General features: G+C 36.4%; 1 protein-coding gene across 5 annotated transcripts in view; it reads left to right on the top strand.

Annotated features, from left to right (window-relative positions):
• Nucleotides 1-19667, top strand: part of L3MBTL3 (L3MBTL histone methyl-lysine binding protein 3) — a 119659-nt gene that overhangs the window by 50389 nt on the left and 49603 nt on the right. For all 5 annotated transcript variants that reach the window (XM_061207728.1, XM_061207727.1, XM_061207726.1 and 2 more), the window contains 3 exons: nucleotides 12375-12451; nucleotides 15375-15460; nucleotides 17225-17335. In XM_061207728.1, the coding sequence (XP_061063711.1) occupies nucleotides 12375-12451; nucleotides 15375-15460; nucleotides 17225-17335 (274 nt within the window). The remainder of the gene's footprint in view (nucleotides 1-12374; nucleotides 12452-15374; nucleotides 15461-17224; nucleotides 17336-19667) is intronic.

The following is a 19667-nucleotide window of genomic DNA, read 5'->3' as shown; positions in this document are numbered from 1 at the left end:
TAATGGTATTGCTTATTACCATGTTCTTCTCTTTTTCGTATTTTCTGCAAACTGGTGGTTTTTGTTTCATTTAAAATTATGTGTACCTATCTTGAGTGAGTGAATAGAGGAGAAAACTGTAAATTCAGAAATATTGTAGTCTGTCCTGGGAGGAACATATTTCTCCCTCCTGTGTTTGATGTGCTGTGATGGTGGCAGTACCAACTTGATGACTAGGATCCAGTCCTTTTATTAATAAATGATACTTTAAAGCAGTAGTTAGAATTTGTTGAAATGAGAGCTTTTTGTTTTTAAAGTTCTGATTCATTTAGGGAGAATTTTTTTTAGAGCTTTTGCCTGATTTAAACAAAATGGGTGGATGTTAGTTTCAGTTATTTTTGCGGTCTTACAAGTATTACAGGGTTTAAAAGTGTAAGCTGCTTATTTGACGTAAGATGCATTTCCTTTAAAAACATTCTTCTGGAAAAAAGTAATGGGAATTCTAGAAGAATTTGTCACATTCTTCTTTGATGGCAAATGCCTAGGGACTAGGAAGCATCCTGGGTTCTTATTAGAGAGAGCAGGGGGAAAAACTGATCTCTTTCAGCTCTGATTTTGCACTCTTATGAGCACAACCAAATTATTTTTAGAATGGAATGTACTTTGAGGATATACTTATACTTCTAACTCTTGAAGTTATATTTTGTTAATTGTCAGAAAAAGAATAACAGTGTGTTCTCTGCCTCAATATACAATTAAAGCACATTGAAAATTGCTTAAGTGCACTGGAATTTCTCCAGCATTATTAAATATGTTCTTTGATCTTCGAATTTTGGAATGGTTTGTATCTGCATGAATTACTTAGGTATGTAATTGAGGATACAAATCGGATTACTTTCCCAATTTAAAATAGTTTGGAAATGAGATTTTTTTCCCTTTGAATTGGACAGTGATCTTATCTCTTTTTACCTTAGTGGGAATTTGAAAGCGCTCACGCACGCATGCACACACACGCGTGCACGCACACACACACACATTTGTGGTACTGCATGTTTAATTGCAGTAAAACATTTCTTCCTTCCAAAGAGGAGTGCTATGTGGGATTTAAATTTATGTAGGATTGAAGTAGTTTTTAATGAAAGGAAATAATATACATATATTAGAATAATAATTGGTTTACCTCTGGGTTTCCTCTGTGCTTTTATCACTGGTAGTTGGTAGTCGTTTAATTCTAGCCCCTTGACAGTGATTAGACTTAGGAATAATCCTAAATATCACAGAATATTGGAATACTGGAAAGAACTTTAAGGATGGCAGAAGGAAAGCCCTCCCAGTGAGGATGCCACCATCCTCCTGGAGCAGCGTGTGGCCTCTTTCCCTCCATCATCTTCCGATGCCTGAGGGCTGGGCTCCACAATGAGGAGTCACCCCCTCTCTTCCCTCAGGCCCTGGGAAGGAATCTTGCTTTAAAGAAATGTTATTTTTGGAATAGATACATGTATTTGTGTAACTGAATCAATCGCTTTGGTGTGCACCTGAAACTAGCACAACATTGTTAATTAACTATACTCCAATATAAAATAAAAAATGAACAAAGTAATAGTAATATTAATAATAATCATAAATAATAGCAATATGTGACCCAACCCCCCCCAAAAAATGTTATTTTCACGTGACCTTGTCTTTTGGGAACCAGGAAACCATGACAACAGGACTTAGGCGACTGTTGACTAGAATGAGGTTGCCACTTCAGCCGGCTTTGAATTTCAGTCCAATATCCCAGTGAGTTAGGCTGAAAAATCATCAAACAGATCTATGAAAAAGAGAAGCATTGAGTTAGTGAATTAGAACAAATATGGGGCTGGGGCCTTTTACTGATTGTTTCCAAGTGGATTGCAAACTTCTTTTTGTCTTCCTGGGGACATGGGATTTGAACTGGACCATGAAGAATGATAGGAATTAGTACTTAGATGTTGGGATGAAATATTCCAGGAAAGCACTGCTTATGTTTAAGCCCATGGGGCAAAAAAGGGTATGTTTGGGGTATGGCAGCCCGGGGATTCAGTAAGTGACTTAACTCCTCTAAGCTTTAGTTGCCCCCTTTGCAGAAAGGATTAATAGTCCCTATCTCACAAGGTGGTGTGAGGATTAAAATAAGGATTTTAGAAACAGAAACCAGTTTGCAAAAGGTTAAAGAGATAGCTGTAAAGGACATCAAGTGGAGAAGTTTGGCCCTGAAGGTGAAAGTGGATTATTGCCTGAGGGGGAGTCAACCTTTAAGGAGGGTTTCCTGTACACAGAGAGTGTTGAGCTTGGTTGAAGGAAGGAAGCCACTGTAGAGGGAGAGGGGAGATATTTGATACTGGATAATTGAGGGTACCGCGTCCCGTAGGAGGGGCTAGCCTTGGGAAGAAATAAGCTTTATTCTCACTCATGGAGGAAATGAAGACAGGAGAGGAAAATTGACGGGAGAGTGATGAGGTGGCACCTCCTTTATCTTTTCCTAGTAGTCACTGTGTTAGTGAAATCAGGTTTTAATCTTGACGCAAATTACGAATATTGAAAACAGCCACTGTGGGGAATGGGTTTGGAAATGAATTAGGGATGAAAAGGAGAACTATGATGACTCCGTATGATGAGGTTTGGGGTTTAGTAGTAAAACCGAGTGTTGGAAGCCCTGAAGAGTTAGCACAGAGTGGGAGCCAGGAAAGTGGGCCCTGGGAAATAAATGGACAGTCATCATGCTCTGGATTTAGGGAGTGAGAGAGGTCAAGTGTGCTGTATTTCTTCAAAGAATCTAAACCATTGCTTGAATGAAGACTTTGAGGTTTTCCTTAAGTGAGCGTCTTGAAATGTTCTTGTTTGACTCTCTGCCGAGATCTGGGGAGCCCAGCGTGTGTGCCTTACTTTTGTTTAGCTTTTGGCTGTGACTGATAGAACCAGGGTCCCTTTCTTTTTAACCCAAAATCGCTTAACCTCTCAGTGTTTCCATAAAATGAGGATCTTAATGTTTGCTCACTTTATATTACAAACGTGGATTTTTCATGAATTATTATTTCTGTTATTATTTACCAGTCTAGGTCTGATTGGATCTTAGCAGCCTTCATAAATAATTTGCACTTACTTGTGAAGTGGACTTTAAAAAAATTTTTTTTTTGAGATGGAGTTCTTTAACAATACACATAAAAACCCCAAAGAAAGAAAGGAAAGGCACAGGGAGCAACGATTTGCCAAACTTTTCACCATTAGTTGTTCTTCAATATATTTTTTCTTGGTTACATTTCTGCTTCTGAACACTAGATGGGACTAAGAGATGACTTGTGTTTCAATAGTAACAAAGGATTTCACAGCCTTCCAACTTCTGAACGAAGTGTTGTTTGTTTATTGAGGAGCTATAAGTAAACTAGATAAAAATAGGGCTATTTTTATTTTCATTATTGAGACAGTTTCCTGGTTTATTTTAGACGGTGACTTTGATCAATATTTAAATAATATTAAAACCTTATATAAGATTCAGGCAATACAGGAATGAGTGGCCAAAATATGATACAGTATTTTCCTTACTTGTAATTTATAGAGAAATCCAGTAGAATCAAAAGAGTTAATTATGTCTAATGCTTTTATCTCAATCAACATGAACCTGACAGATAATTAGAAGTACTTGATAGTTGTCTTAAATTGGGAAGAAAAAAATTAAAGTATTTTATACTTATTTTTTCATGTTTAAGGATCCCTGTATCAATTAACAGCTTTCCCTAGAATAAAATAAAAATTTCCCTAAAATAAAGGCTGCATCATTACTAATAATCCATAACCAAATAATTGTCTAGGAAAGAATAGTACAGCTGGAAATCGAGCTCCATAGTTTTGCTTATACAATTCAGAGTAATGCCTCGGAAGGAATTGGGTATTAAAATATCTTTTATGAAAATGTATAGTGTAAGAAATGTACCAATTGCCATAAGAACTGGGCAGCATTATGTCTTCCTTTCACATTTCTAAAATAATGACATACACATACACATGTAACCCTATATAGATTAAGAAAAATAATAGTGTAAGGGAGGGTGGGTAGGAGATATTCAATAAGTGAATAAAAACCTTCAACTATAAATTTAAAGGTATTTTCTACTGAAATAACTTTGAGAAAAATCAGCATTAAATTGGGGTTCCATCAGCTCATCTTGTGTTACTGGTCAGAGCTGCTCACTTGGAAAGATTGACTTGGAAAGTGGTGACTGTATGTTAGTTCACTTACAACATTTCCTGGAAAGTTCTCTGTAGCCTGTTAAGTGTGCAATAGCATTATATCTAAAAAAGCAATGTATATATACCTTAATTAAAAAACACTTTACTGATAAAAAATGCTAACCATCTTCTGACAACACAGGATTGCCACAAACCTTCAATTTGTAAAAAATGTGATCTTTACAAAGCACAGTAAAGCAAAGTGAAATAAGGTGAAGTATGCCTGGTGTAGAATAACTTCAGTCTTTAATATGCCAATGATGTATTTTGTAAATCTCTAAGAGGGAGATGTGTTATTTTCCTCAAATATTTGATCATAGGGTCCTGACGTTTTTTTTAAACTTCATGATTCCTATCATCTTTGAGAACACAGATGGGAAATGTTCTACCAACTTTTTTTTTTAAGGTTTTAATTGTAATATGCCTCTAGATGCCTGTATATTTTGTAATACTGTTATAACTACTCCCTTGTAAGTATAGCCTCTACTTCCTTATATTGTGTTTGCCTGGCAAAAATCCCAATTCTGGTTGAATCTGACTTTCTGCCTACTCTCTGCCTGTGCCTGAGCGGTTGAATATAGCTGGAGAAAGACGCAACATGCTGACTGACCTAACTCACTTTCATGACTGCTAACGTCAACGGGGCCCTTAGTCCTGCCCCATAATCCTGCTACATGTCCTTGTCTATTCTTCCAGGAAATTTCACTCCCCTTTTTATTCCCTCAAATCTTTCACAACCCCTCTCCTTTTCTCCCACTCAGTTGATAAGCTTGCTTCCTGTATCAATGACAAAATAGACATGCTCAAAAGAGAGGCCCACATGCTCCCAACATGTTGTCTCCCACCTTTCTGATCTCTGTCGAACCTTCTCTCTAACTGTGCGTGATTGCCCCCCCGCTCTCACGCTTTTCTGTTCCCTCGCACAGAGTGAGTTCTCTTCTGCATTGACAGGTCATCCCTCTCTTTTGAATTATTCCGACAGTACCCAAGCAGGAGAAGGGATTTTTGTTTGTTTTGGTAGCTGTTGTAGCCCTAGCACCTAGAACAGTGCCCTGATCATGGTAGTCGCTCAGCATATATGTCTTGAATAAATGAAGTGATATTTCCCATCTTTTAAAAAAAAGTTTTATTTCGAAGTAATTCTAAACTTAATGTGCAGAGATTTCCATATATGCCTCATCCAGCTTCCCCTAAGTATGTCCCAAATTTAAAAAAAACCAACAACCTCCCTTTTTCTAATTTCCCATTTCTCTGCTTCCTTTTAAAACACAACCCCTTACATGTATTTTCTGAGTTAGCTATTCCCATCTCCTTCCACTCTCTCTCTCTCTTTTTTTTTTTTTTGGCTTTCCATTTTATTTATTTATTTATTTATTTAATTTCTTTTTTTATACAGCAAGTTCTTATTAGTTATCTATTTTATACATATTAGTATATATATGTCAATCCCAATCTCCCAAGTCATCCCACCACCACCACCCCTGCCCCCCAATTTCCCCCTTTGGTGTCCATATGTTTGTTCTCTACATCTGTGTCTCTATTTGTGCCTCGCAAACTGGTTCATCTGTACCATTTTTCTAGATTCCACATATATGCGTTAATATACGATATTTGTTTTTCTCTTTCTGACTTACTTCACTCTGTATGACAGTCTCTAGATGCATCCATGTCTCTACATATGACCCAATTTCGTTCCTTATTATGGTTGAGTAATATTCCATTGTATATATGTACCACATCGTCTTTATCCATTCCTCTGTCGATGGGCATTTAGGTTGCTTCCATGACCTGGCTCTTGTAAGTAGTGCTGCAATGCACATTGGGGTGCATGTGTCTTTTTGAATTATGGTTTTCTCTGGGTATGTGCCCAGTAGTGGGATTATGGGTCATATGGTAATTCTATTTTTAGTTTTTTAAGAAACCTCCATACTGTTCTCCATAGTGGCTGTATCAATTTACATTCCCACCAACAGTGCAAGAGGGTTCCCTTTTCTCCACACCCTCTCCAGCATTTGTTGTTTGTAGATTTTCTGATGATGCCCATTCTAACCGGTGTGAGGTGATACCTCATTATAGTTTTGATTTGCATTTCTCTAATAATTAGTGATGTTGAGCAGCTTTTCATGTGCTTCTTGGCCATCTGCATGTCTTCTTTGGAGAGATGTCTGTTTAGGTCTTCTGCCCATTTTTTGATTGGGTTGTTTGTTTTTTTAACATGGAGGTGCATGAGCTGTTTATGTATTTTGGAGATTAATCCTTTGTCCGTTGATTCGTTTGAAAATATTTTCTCCCATTCTGAGGGTTGTCTTTTCATCTTGTTTGTAGTTTCCTTTGCTGTGCAAAAGCTTTTAAGTTTCATTAGGTCCCATTTGTTTATTTTTGGTTTTTTTTCCATTACTCTAGGAGGTGGATCAAAAAAGATCTTGCTGTGATTTATGTCAAAGAGTGTTCTTCTTATGTTTTCCTGTAAGAGTTTTATAGTGTCCGGTCTTACATTTAGGTCTTTAATCCATTTTGAGTTTATTTTTGTGTATGGTGTTAGGGAGTGTTCTAATTTCATTCTTTTACGTGTAGCTGTCCAGTTTTCCCAGCACCACTTATTGAAGAGACTGTCTTTTCTCCATTGTGTATCCTTGCCTCCTTTGTCATAGATTAGTTGACCATAGGTGCGTGGGTTTATCTCTGGGCTTTCTATCCTGTTCCATTGATCTATATTTCTGTTTTTGTGCCAGTACCATAGTGTCTTGATTACCATAGCTTTGTAGTGTAGTCTGAAGTCAGGGAGTCTGATTGCTCCAGCTCCGTTTCTTTCCCCAAGACTGCTTTGGCTATTCGGGGTCTTTTGTGTCTCCATACAAATTTTAAGATGTTTTGTTCTAGTTCTGTAAAAAATGCCACTGGTAATTTCATAGGGATTGCGTTGAATCTGTAGACTACTTTGGACAGTATAGTCATTTTCGCAATGTTGATTCTTCCAATCCAAGAACATGGTATATCTCTCCATCTGTTTGTGTCATCTTTGATTTCTTTCATCAGTGTCTTATAGTTCTCTGAGCACGGGTTTTTTACCTCCTTAGGTAGGTTTATTCCTGGGTATTTTATTCTTTTTTGTCGCAATTGTGAATCGGATTGTTCCCTTAATTTCTCTTTCTGGTCTTTCATTGTTAGTGTATAGGAATGCAAGAGATTTCTGTGCATTAATTTTGTATCCTGCCACTTTAACAAATTCATTGATTAGGTCTAGTAGTTTTCTGGTGGCATCTTTAGATTCTGTATGTATAGTATCATGTCGTCTGCAAACAGTGACAGTTTTACTTCTTCTTTTCCAGTTTGTATTCCTTTTATTTCTTTTTCTTCTCTGATTGCTGTGGCTAGGACTTCCAGAACTCTGTTGAATAATAGTGGAGAGAGTGAACATCCTTGTCTTGTTCCTGATCTTAGAGGAAATGCTTTCAGTTTTTCACCTTTGAGAATAATGTTTGCTGTGGGTTTGTCATATATGGCCTATATTATGTTGAGATGGGTTCCCTCCATGCCCACTTTCTGGAGAGTTTTTATCATAAATCGGTATTGAATTTTGTCAGAAGTTTTTTCTGCATCTATTGACATGATCATATGGTTTTTATTCTTAAGTTTGTTAATATGGTGTATCACATTGATTGATTTGCGTATATTGAAGAATCCTTGCATCCCTGGGATAAATCCCATGTGATCATAGTGTATGATCCTTTTAATGTATTGTTGGATTTTGTTTGCTAGTATTTTGTTGAGGATTTTTGCATCTATATTCATCCGTGATATTGGTCTGTAATTTCCTTTTTTTGTAGTATCTCTATCTGGTTTTGGTATCAGGGTGATTGTGGCCTCGTAGAATGAGTTTGGGAGTGTTCCTTCCTCTCAATTTTTTGGAAGAGTTTGAGAAGGATGGGTGTTAGCTATTCTCTAAATGTTTGATAGAATTTACCTGTGAAGCCATCTGGTCCTGCAGTTTTGTTTGTTGGAAGATTTTTAATCACCTTTTCAACTTCATTACTTGTGATTGGTCTGTTCATATATTCTATTTCTTCCTGGTTCAGTCTTGGAAGATTATACCTTTCTCAGAATTTGTCCATTTCTTCCAGGTTGTCCATTTTATTGGCATAGAGTTGCTTGTAGTAGTCTCTTAGGATGCTTTGTATTTCTGTGGTGTCCATTGTAACTTTTCCTTTTTTCATTTCTAATTTTATTGATTTGAGTCCTCTCCCTCTTTTTCTTGATGAGTCTGGCTAAAGGTTTCTCAATTTGTTTATCTTCTCAAAGAACCAGCTTTTAGTTTTATTGATCTTTGCTATTGTTTTCTTTGTTTCTATTTCATTTATTTCTGCTCTGATCTTTACGATTTCTTTCCTTATACTAACTTTGGGTTTTGTTTGTTCTTCTTTCTCTAGTTCCTTTAGGTGTAAGGTTAGATTGTTTATTTGAGATTTTTCTTGTTTCTTGAGGTAGGATTGTGTTGGTATAAACTTTCCTTTTAGAACTGCTTTTGCTGCATCCCATAGGTTTTTGATCATCGTATTTTCGTTGTCATTTGTCTCTAGGTATTTTTTGATTTCCTCTTTGATTTCTTCAGTGATCTCTTGGGTATTTAGTAACATATTGTTTAGCCTCCGTTTATTTGTGATTTTTACGGTTTTTTCCCCGTAATTGATTTCTAATCTCAGAGCGTTGTGGTCGGAAAAGATGCTTGATATGATTTCAGTATTCTTAAATTAGTGAGGCTTGATTTGTGACCCAAGATGTGATCTATCCTGGATAATGTTCCATGTGCACTTGAGAAGAAAGTGTAATCTGCTGGATTTGGATGGAATGTCCTATAAATATCAATTAAGGCAATCTGTTCTATTGTATCATTTAAAGCTTGTGTTTCCCTATTAATTTTCTGTCTGGATGATCTGTCCATTGGTGTAAGTGAGGTGTTAAAGTCCCCCACTGTTATTGTGTTACTATGGATTTCCTCTTTTATAGCTGTCAGCAGTTGCCTTATGTATTGAGGTGCTCCTGTGTTGGGTGTATATATATTTATAATTGTTATATATTCTTCTTGGACTGATCCCTTGATCATTGTGTAATGTCCTTCCTTGTCTCTTGAAACATTCTTTATTTTAAAGTCTATTTTATCTGATATGAGTATTGCTACTCCAGCTTTCTTTTGATTTCCATTTGCATGGAATATCTTTTTCCATCCCCTCACTTTCAGTCTGTATGTGTCCCTAGGTCTGAAGTGGGTCTCTTATAGACAGCATATACATGGGTCTTGTTTTTGTATCCATTCAGTGAGCCTGTATCTTTTGGTTGGAGCATTTAATCCATTCACATTTAAGGTAATTATTGATATGTATGTTCTATTACCATTTTCTTAATTGTTATCAGGTCTCTTTTGTAGGTTGTTTTCTTCTTTTGTGTTTCCCACTTAGAGAAGGTCCTTTAGCATTTGTTGTAGAGCTGGTTTGGTGGTGCTGAATTCTCTTAGCTTTTGCTTGTCTGTAAAGCTTTTGATTTTTCTGTCGAACCTGAATGGGATCCTTGCCAGGTAGAGAAATCTTGGTTGTAGGTTCTTACCTTTCATCACTTTAAATATATCATGCCACTCCCTTCTGGCTTGTAGAGTTTCTGCTGAGAAATCAGCTGTTAACATTATGGGAGTTCCCTTGTAGGTTATTTGTCATTTTTCCCTTGTTGCTTTCAATAATTTTTCTTTGGCTTTAATTTTTGTCAGTTTGATTACTGTGTGTCTCGGCGTGTTTCTCCTTGGGTTTATCCTGCCTGGGACTCTCTGCACTTCCTGGACTTGGGTGGCTATTTCCTTTCCCATGTTAGGGAAGTTTTCGACTATAATCCCTTCAGATATTTTCTTGGGTCCTTTCTCTCTCTGTTCTCCTTCGGGGACCCCTATAATGTGAATGTTGTTGCGTTTAATGTTGTCCCAGAGGTCTCTTAGGCTGTCTTCATTTCTTTCCATTCTTTTTTCTTTATTCTGTTCTGCAGCAGTGAATTCCATCATTCTGTCTTCCAGGTCACTTATCCGTTCTTCTGCCTCAGTTATTCTGCTCTTGATTCCTTCCAGTATATTTTTCATTTCAGTTATTGTATTGTTCATCTCTGTTTGTTTGTTCTTTAATTCTTCTAGGTGTTTGCTCTTTAATTCTTCTAGGTCTTTGTTAAACGTTTCTTGCATCTTCTCGATCTTTGCCTCCATTTTTTCCCCGAGGTCCTGGATCATCTTCACTGTCATTATTCTGAATTCTTTTTCTGGAAGGTTGCCTATGTCCACTTCATTTAGTTGTTTTTCTGGGGTTTAATCTTGTTCCTTCATCTGGTACGTAGTCTTCTGCCTTTTCATTTTGTCTGTCTTTCTGTGAATGTGGTTTTCGTTCCCCAGGCTGCAGAATTATAGTTCTTCTTGCTTCTGCTGTATGCCCTCTGGTGGATGAGGCTATCTAAGAGGCTTGTGCAAGCTTCCTGATGGGTGGGACTGGTGATGGGTAGAGCTGAGTGTTGCTCTGGTGGGCCGAGCTCAGTAAAACTTAATCCGCTTGTCTGCTGATGGGTGGGGCTGGGTTCCCTCCTTGTTGGTTGTTTGGCCTGAGGCGACCCAGCACTGGAGCGTACCCCGCTCTTTGGTGGGGCTAATGGCGGACTCTGGGCATGCTCACGCCAAGGAGTAGTTCCCAGAACTTCTGCTGCCAGTGTCCTTGTCTTCACAGTGAGCCACAGCCACCCCCCACCTCTGCAGGAGACCCTCCAGCACTAGCAGGTAGTTCTGGTTCAGTCTCCTATGGGGTCACTGCTCCTTCCCCTGGGTCCCGATGCACACACTACTTTGTGTGTGCCCTCCAAGAGTGGAGTCTCTGTTTCCCCCAGTCCTGTTGAAGTCCTGCAATCAAATCCTGCTAACCTTCCAAGTCTGATTCTCTAGGAATTCCTCCTCCCGTTGCCGGACCCCCAGGTTGGGAAGGCTGACATGGGGCTCAGAGCCTTCACTCCAGTGGGTGGACTTATGTGGTATAAGCATTCTGCAGTTTGTGAGTCACCCACCCAGCGGTTATGGGATTTGATTTTATTGTGATTGCACCCTTCCTACCTTCTCAGTGCAGCTTCTCCTTTGTCTTTGAATGTGGGGTATCTTTTTTGGTGAGTTCCATTGTCTTCCTGTAGATGATTGTTCAGCAGTTAGTTGTGATTCCAGTGCTCCCGCAAGAGGGAGTGAAAGCACGTCCTTCTACTCTGCCATCTTGAACCGATCTCCTCCTTCCACTCTCTCTTAAACCCCCTCTATTCAGGCTTTTGCCCTTTCCCATTCCCAGCTCCACCAACACAGCTCTTTTCAAGTATACTAATGACATTTATGTTGGTAAATCCAGTGATCAGTTCTTGTTTGTCTCTTCTTTGACCTAGCAGTAGCATTTGACCTAATCGATTTCATCTTTCTTTCTCTCTCTTACTTTACTAGTCATTCTTTCTTGGACTTCTTTGTCTCTTCTCTTCTCTTTTCTGTTCTCTGTACTCATTTTCTGGATGGTCGCATCTCTGCTCATGGCTTTAAATACAATCCCAAATGCTGATGACTCCTAAGTATGTGTTTTTAGCCTTGATCTTGCCCTTGAACTTCACATTTTTGTGCTCATTATCTACTTCTTGACCTGTTTATTAAACATGTTAGTAACAGAACTCTTCACTCACTGTTTGGAATGTCAGGCTGTGCTTGCATTCTTCCTGTCTCAAAAAATGGTAAGTATACTCTCTAGAGGCCATGCCCAAAACCTTGCAAATGTCCTGGACTTCCCTTCACTCACACTCACACAAATTTATTATCTTTTAATTTTTGCTATTTTTGAAGTTGTGGAATATAACACAATTTGTGTGGGAACAAAAACTATTTCCCTGGTATCACGTTTATATGATATGTATCTAATAAAAATCTACTTGGTACTAATATATTGGAAGAGTGAAAAATCCTTTGGTATAGCAAATATCTTTTTCAAATTAGATAGATTGTAAAAAATAGAACTCCGTATAAGGTGTTCACAATCTCTAACATTTTTGAACTTTTACTAGTATTTGAGAATTTATCCTGATAATTACGATTTTTAAATTTATGTAACCTACAGGTGTGAAGCCTCTAGCCCACACATTCATCCAGTTGGTTGGTGTAAAGAACATCGAAGAACCCTTATTACTCCTCCAGGTTTGTGTTGATTATGGGTCTACTGTTTGTTATGTCAATTTGAGTTTATTTTCATGTGCTAAAGAACAGATTCTGTGGCTTCATCATAAGGCAATGAGTTTTTGAGCATATCACTAATGTGCCGTGACTACTGCTTATATGAAATGGTGGGGTGGTTAGCTAACACAGAGCATCACTGTGGTGTATGTGGTTGCTTGTGGATACTCCTGTGAGTGATGAAGACTGTCATTATCACAGGGAAAGGATGCCTCCTTGGTTTGTTAGGAGCTGTTGTGTGGTTGTTGCCTGCAGCATGTAAGCATAAAGACTCAGCTTGGAGCTTCAAATACTTGTCTTATTCCATTCTACCAGCTGGTGTCAGTTTTAGGCTTGTCCCCAGTTCCTTGATACTGCGTCTCAGTTAATACCTGATCTTTTACTCACTCAGGGCACCATCCATTCCTGTGATGGGAGAGGCAAGTCCCTTCCACTTTCTGAGTTTTCTCCCATGTTCACAGATAAAAGCTCCTGTCCTTTACTGATTTACAGAGCTGTTTTGAAGATGAAAGAGCATTTACATAAACCGTAAAGTGTTAAAGGAAGGTATTAATGGTTTTGTGGCCCAAAATGGTTTTGTGTTGCTGCCTGAAAGATTTCTCCCATTCAGTCCTCCTGAGTCCTGTGGCTTATGTCATATTAGGAGCTGTGAATAGTGATTGCCACTATCACCATCTAAATTGCTGTGAGGATTCTTTTGGATTTCTCAGTTTGATAATGATCTTTTTTTTTCTTATCATCGTTTTTGTCATCATCAGGGATCCAGTAAATAAACAGGACCAGTGAGCAACAGGTTCCTGGCTGTGTCTTCACAGCACTGGGTTAGGTACCCTGGGAAGGGGTGGTGTGAGGCATTATTAGTGACTTCTGATGTGAGGCAGATTACCAAGTCTTCTGTCTCCTTTCATGGACTTTTATAATTCAGTAGAATGAACAGAAAAGTTGCAAGAACAGTAAGTGGCTCATCTATACCCTTGAACCAGAGACCCATTCAAGTTTGTCAGTTGTACCAGTGATGTCATTTATAGCCAAAGGATCAGGCATATTACTCAGTTGTCATATTTCTCTGGTCTCCTTCACTTGGCTCTGCTTGACTTTTATGACTGCCATATGCTTGAGAATTAATGACTACAGATTATTTGTAGAATATTACTTAATTTGGGCATGATTGGTACTTCCTCGTAATTAGACGCAGGGTATGCATTTTTGGCAGGAATATCACAGAAACAGTGCTGTGTTCTCATTGCATCCTCTCAGGTGGCACTTGATGTCCGTTTGTGTCATTACTGGTTGATTTTTACTAGTAATTGATCAAGGTGGTAGTTACCAGGCTTCTTCACAGATGTCGTTTTTTTTTCTCTCTGTAATTGATAAGTATTTGGGGGAGACACTTTGAGATTGTATAAATATCCTGCACTTCATTCCCATGTCACTCACTAATTTTAGCATCTGTTGATATTTCTAGTGTGAATTATTATTCTGACAGTTGCTAAATGGTAATTTTTCTTATTTCATCATTCCTTGTACATAATTAGTTGACATTCTTCTGCAAAGAATAGTTTTCTCATCTTCCTATTTATCATTCAGTTTATTTATATCAGCATGGACCCATACATTACTATTGTCATCAATGGGTTATAATCCATTACTACAGTACCTTATTTATTTTTATGGCCAGATTTTCTCAGATTTGGCCAGTGGGAGCCCCTTTAAGCTGGTTTCTATGTCCTTTTGACATGTTTTTTTTATCATTTTTTGGAGAATTTCCTATTTTCTGCTACAGCTAGGCTTATCTTGTGCTTTCCCTGACCCAACCCTGAAGTCACCCATTTCTCCCAGACTCCATGGTTCCTTTTCATAGAGAATGATATTTAGACACTAAGACCTAGACACTAGGTGTGCTCACTGCTACTGGACTAATGCTGCTTCCAGCCTCTTAGTAGACATAGGAAATACAGTTATGTAAACATATAAAAAATTTATGTGTATTTCTATATGAATTTGTAGATATTGAAAACCATGAATTTAATACCATTAGCTTCAATTCACATCCAACACCACTGAATTCTTTCTGGTTTTTCACTTTTCATATTTATACCTCTCTTTTTAGTCAGTGAGAAATCTGGCTTCTATTGTTTCCAGTATATTTACTTATTTTTTCAGTCCCCATAAAGGGGACTATATAAAGTAGCCAATTTCCTACCCTACTGGGCCAACATTAATTCCTACTCATGTCTTCCTACTGGGTTTTGGACTCTGGAGGAAACAAAAGGAGGGTGGGAGGGAGGAAGGATATTTGTTTTTAGACATTTTGTTAATACTGTTCCAGGATTTATTTTAACTTATTTGTTTGGCCTAACAATATGACTATGTGGAATATTTCACATATTGATATATATAAACCTGCCTCATTCTTTTTAACAAATGCTTTCTATTTTACACTTACTATATATATCTATTTTGCACATTTCTATATTGATGGTCATTTAACTGGTTTTTACATTTTCACATTTACAAACAATGATGCATTTTCTTTGTATACACATATGAAATTTTTCCTAGATTATTAGAAGTAAAATTGCTAGACTTTAAAGGGTATTTATGTTTGTGTGTATTTTGTGTTTTAAGACTATCCTTACCTGAGAATGCAAATTGTATATATTAAATTTTCATTTAAAAGTTAATAAAGACATCATGATCTAGATGAAAATGGTTTCATTACTACAAGTAGTTCTGAACGTGTAACCAGTTTAAAGTTATTTTGTGTAATATGAACATAATTTTCTTCATTATAATGATAACAATATCTCATAATTTTATAGGTCAGTTTGTGGTTCTCACTATCATTTTGGTTAAACCTGATAGGATTTACTGTTTTTATTCTTAGGTTATCCAAATGTGAAACATTTTTCTTGGGATAAATACTTAGAAGAAACCAATTCTTTACCTGCTCCTGCAAGAGCTTTCAAAGTGGTGAGATATTATATTTTACAATATTTGATTAATTTGTGTTGATGATAGTGTTCAGTCATTGAAATTTAAGAACAGAAAGAGTATTGGTGAACAGGAGTAGGAGAGAAACAGAAGACCAAAGAAGATGTTTCTGAATTTTTACAGTTTTGAAAGGCAAAATTGTTACTGGGGGTTTTGTTGTTGGCATCTAAAAAATACTTCCATTTTGGACTTTAAAGTCTCCTTGGAAAATACTTATATTTGAATTGGTTTGCAGTGAGTTGGTTGTACAGCACACTTCTGTTTTTCCAGCTAGATATTCTGAAAGACCAAACAGGAAGAGATATTGTTTTATAATGAAAATTATATTTGATCATTCCTTTGGGTTTGTTTATGGCAAGCTGAGATGCTGGGCTTTTTTTTTTTTTCTTTTATTGCTATAAATCAGCATGTTTGACTACCAAAATGCAAGGTTGTCTGTTTTTATAATAGTATCTTTCTAACTCAGGGTCATTGCTTCTTGCATATTAAGATTCAAAGTTAACCTCAGTTGTGTGCAAGGGAAGAATAAGAAATGAAATGTATTTTTAAATTTTTTAAATCTCATACATCTTTATAATTTGTATTTTCCCATGAATTTAAAGGAAAAGAAAGATATTTTAAATACTTGATTTTTTTAAAAAAAAAATGTGAACAGTCTATCATAAACAACATTTTTCTTTAATGGATCCTTTTGTGCATAAATTTCTAGGATGTTTAATGATAGAATTAATTAGTAGGCATGGACCCAAATACATAAGAAAAGAACATCAAAATTTTTGAGAGGAAAAACTATATTACATGAAGAAAAGCCATATCAAAGAATATGTATGATTCCATCTGAGAGTAAATTCAGGATTTATAAATGAGTAATGTTTAGAGTCATGTCATATTTATGGATTTTACCTGACTCTCTAACTTTAACATAGCCTTGTACAAAGAAGAGCTGCTTTGCACTTTGCTTTGAACTGGATAAAATTACATCAAGCTCAGTCTGCATATCTAGTGTCACAGTGATATCAGAGAGAAAATTAAGATTTCTCTCGTTTGGCCTTTAGGTACCTTGCATTAATTGTTCTGCAACCTTTACATAATTTTCACACTTGATTTTCACAGTAACACTTTTATTACACCCATTAGCAATCACCTTGCCTTCTGCCCGTAAATTTTTCAGAGGCTGATGGGTTTTTGCTGAGTGTTGAGGTGTAGGTGGCTGTAGGTCCTCATTCTCATTCTTGTTCTTAGTAGAGCAATTGCATCTTGCGTGTCTTGATTGCTAATTCTCTTCTTAAAAAGACATCTGTTGCTTTTTGGTCTCACTACCACCTCTAATCTCTGTGTCTCATCTTTGCCACTTTGAAGGTTCTTCCCTCTTTTTTAAAAATCATTTTCATGTTTGTTGATTTTTGCCAAGACACCTCCAACTAATGAGAAGAAACTCGTCATCCCTGTGGCTAATCAAAAAAACCATAGTATTTTGAGTTTCATCTTAAGATCTTTGGCTTTCTGTTTGCTCCTGTGACTAGTTGCCCAGGCTGTTTCTATTGCCTGTGGGCTTGGCCATGTGATTTGGGATTACTTTTTCGATAGGGAGAGTGAGGTCGAAAGCCATTCTAGGAACTTGAGTTTGAAAGGCTAGTTCTCTTAATAGCTCATCTTTTTTTTTTTTTTAATTCTGTCTTTGTGACATAGAGTTCACCTTCCCTGCCTCTGAATCTCACTGTATAAAATTTTCTGTTATGGCAGAAACCTCCACATGGATTCCAGAAAAAAATGAAGCTTGAGGTCATAGACAAAAGAAATCCCACGTTTATTAGAGTAGCAACAGTTGCAGACACGGATGATCACCGAATAAAAGTAAGTGTTCTGTTGTGGTTTTGTTTTGTCTTTTTTTTTTTTTTAACAAGACATCTTAGATGAAAACTTTAGCAGACATTTAATTTGTGAAGTCCGAGAATTAAATTAGTAAAGCCATAGAAATATGCAAATTAAGTGGCTGCACACATCCTTGTGAGTCAGTATTTTTCCACTTTTTTACTTTACATAAGTTTTCTCTTTAATTATGACTGACTTTTAATATTTTAAGTATATATTTGGAGGAAAAGAGTAGATACATCATATTAAGGTAATCTATTCAGGAGAAGATATAATACGTCATTTTCCAGTAGTGTGTTCTTTTTTAAAAATATTTAAGGTCAGTGTTTTCTTATGGGGTATAGTGCATGTCGACTTTTCAGAATATCCTGCTTTTTCATACAGGACAAGTGAAGAGAAATATTTTTATAAATAAAGTCAGATTTTATTAGAGTTAGATTAATAAAAGTCAAGTACCTCTCATAAAGTAAACAAACGTATAAGAAGATGGGTTCAGTCCGTGTCCAAATGCAATAGAGTGAAGTGTAGTAGCAGTTCCGGGTGAGGAGCTTCAGGCTCTCGTCTCTGTTTCTGGCTTCAGCGTTAACTTCACTCTCAAACCAGAATGATGTGCATTCTACTTACCTCACAGGATCATTTAGAATTTCTGTTAAGAATAATACTAGTTATGATAGCAGCAAGACATTAGATTTACATGGAGTTTTACAGGGTAGGAGTATTCTTCCATTATCTGATATTTGTGGTGATAGCAGCGTGGGAGATTTATGTTATTGTCATTACTTTATCGATGAGGCTGAGGCACAGAATAAATTACTTATTAATTATGGGCAGTGGCAGAACTAAGTCACGGTCCTAAGCTGTAGGAGTCTAAGTTCATGTTCTTTAAATAATAATAAATCAGGTCTTCATGTGTCTCTAATGAGATAGTATATAGGAAAATAAATTATAAAATAACATGAAAAACTTGAACAAATGTAGTATTTCCATAAAATAGAACTTTTGGCATTTAATTCACTATTTTTAAGATTGCATAATCATATAACATTTTAGAAAATTTTATAAGTAATGGAAGACCTGTGTTAATCTTTTTCAAGTGTGTTTTCTTGTTAGTTTTCCTTAGAAATGTAGAATTAAGTAATACATTATTTTTATAAATCAAATTGGTCAGAATTGAAAAAAGAAGTGTTTTGGCTTGGGTGCAGAAAGTTTATTCCCATATACAGCTAGTGGAAGTATAAAGTGTCTCAGCCTTTCTGGAGAGCAGTTTGGTGATAGGCATCAAAAGTCTTAGAATGTTGTTTACCCTTTAATTCAGGAATTTCAGTCCTAGGAATTTATGTTAAAGGAATAACCAAAAGGAATATGCAAAGATAAAAGCTGCAAGGAGGATATAACAGAGCTAGTGGTTTATGGTATTTAACATTGGGAATAAGCAGAGTGGGAGATGGGTAAAAATAAATGACTATACGTCTACATGCTGTTTCATATTTTAGAAGAATATTTAATTTTGGCAAGTGAGAAATTCGGGTTTAATACTATATATAATGTCTGGTATTGTCTTTTAAAAGAATATATATATGTATGTGTATATATATGTGTGTGTGTGTATATATATATATATATATATATATATATATACACACACACCCATACATAAGCAGTTATGGAAATAAACAAAGCAAAATAATGACAGTGATTTTCTGTTAAGATTATAAGTGATTAGGTTTTTCTTTTTAATTACCTGGTTTCAGGAACACATATTACTTTTGTGATTTTGGTCCAGAGGGGTCAAATACTCTAAAGTGGATGGTTCAGTTAGTTAATGAGAAAAGTTTAGACTAGAAATCCAGCTCTTTTTGCTTCTGGCTGAATTCTCTTTCCAGTACAACATCCGGGTCAATCTTTAATACACAAAAAAGAACTGGCTAATGAGGTATATAGTTGTCAATCATCTTTTATAATTACTGGAATGAATTTCATAGCTAAACATAAACCAGTGGACAAATATCTGTTTTTTTATGAAGTCCACAAAAGGTTAGTGAACAGGTGACAGTAACTCAATTTGAGGATTCATCAGAGACTTGTGAAAATACAGGACACTTTCAACAGTAGAAGTTTTTCTATTAATATGGGAGATGATATAGCAAGAACGCTTATTTTTTCTTTTTCAGGAAGGACAAGAAAGAGGAAAATAGAGACGAAGTCATTAGTGTAGTGTAATATTTTAAGTTTCTCAAGGATAAAAATCAACTCTTAAATAAAATCAACTTTTTTTTTTTTTTTAATAAATTTATTTATTTATTTAGTTTTTTGG

Source organism: Eubalaena glacialis, chromosome 12 (genome assembly GCF_028564815.1).
Source record: "Eubalaena glacialis isolate mEubGla1 chromosome 12, mEubGla1.1.hap2.+ XY, whole genome shotgun sequence".
Lineage (NCBI taxonomy): Eukaryota > Metazoa > Chordata > Mammalia > Artiodactyla > Balaenidae > Eubalaena > Eubalaena glacialis.
This window is presented reverse-complemented; position numbering and strand designations above follow the sequence as displayed.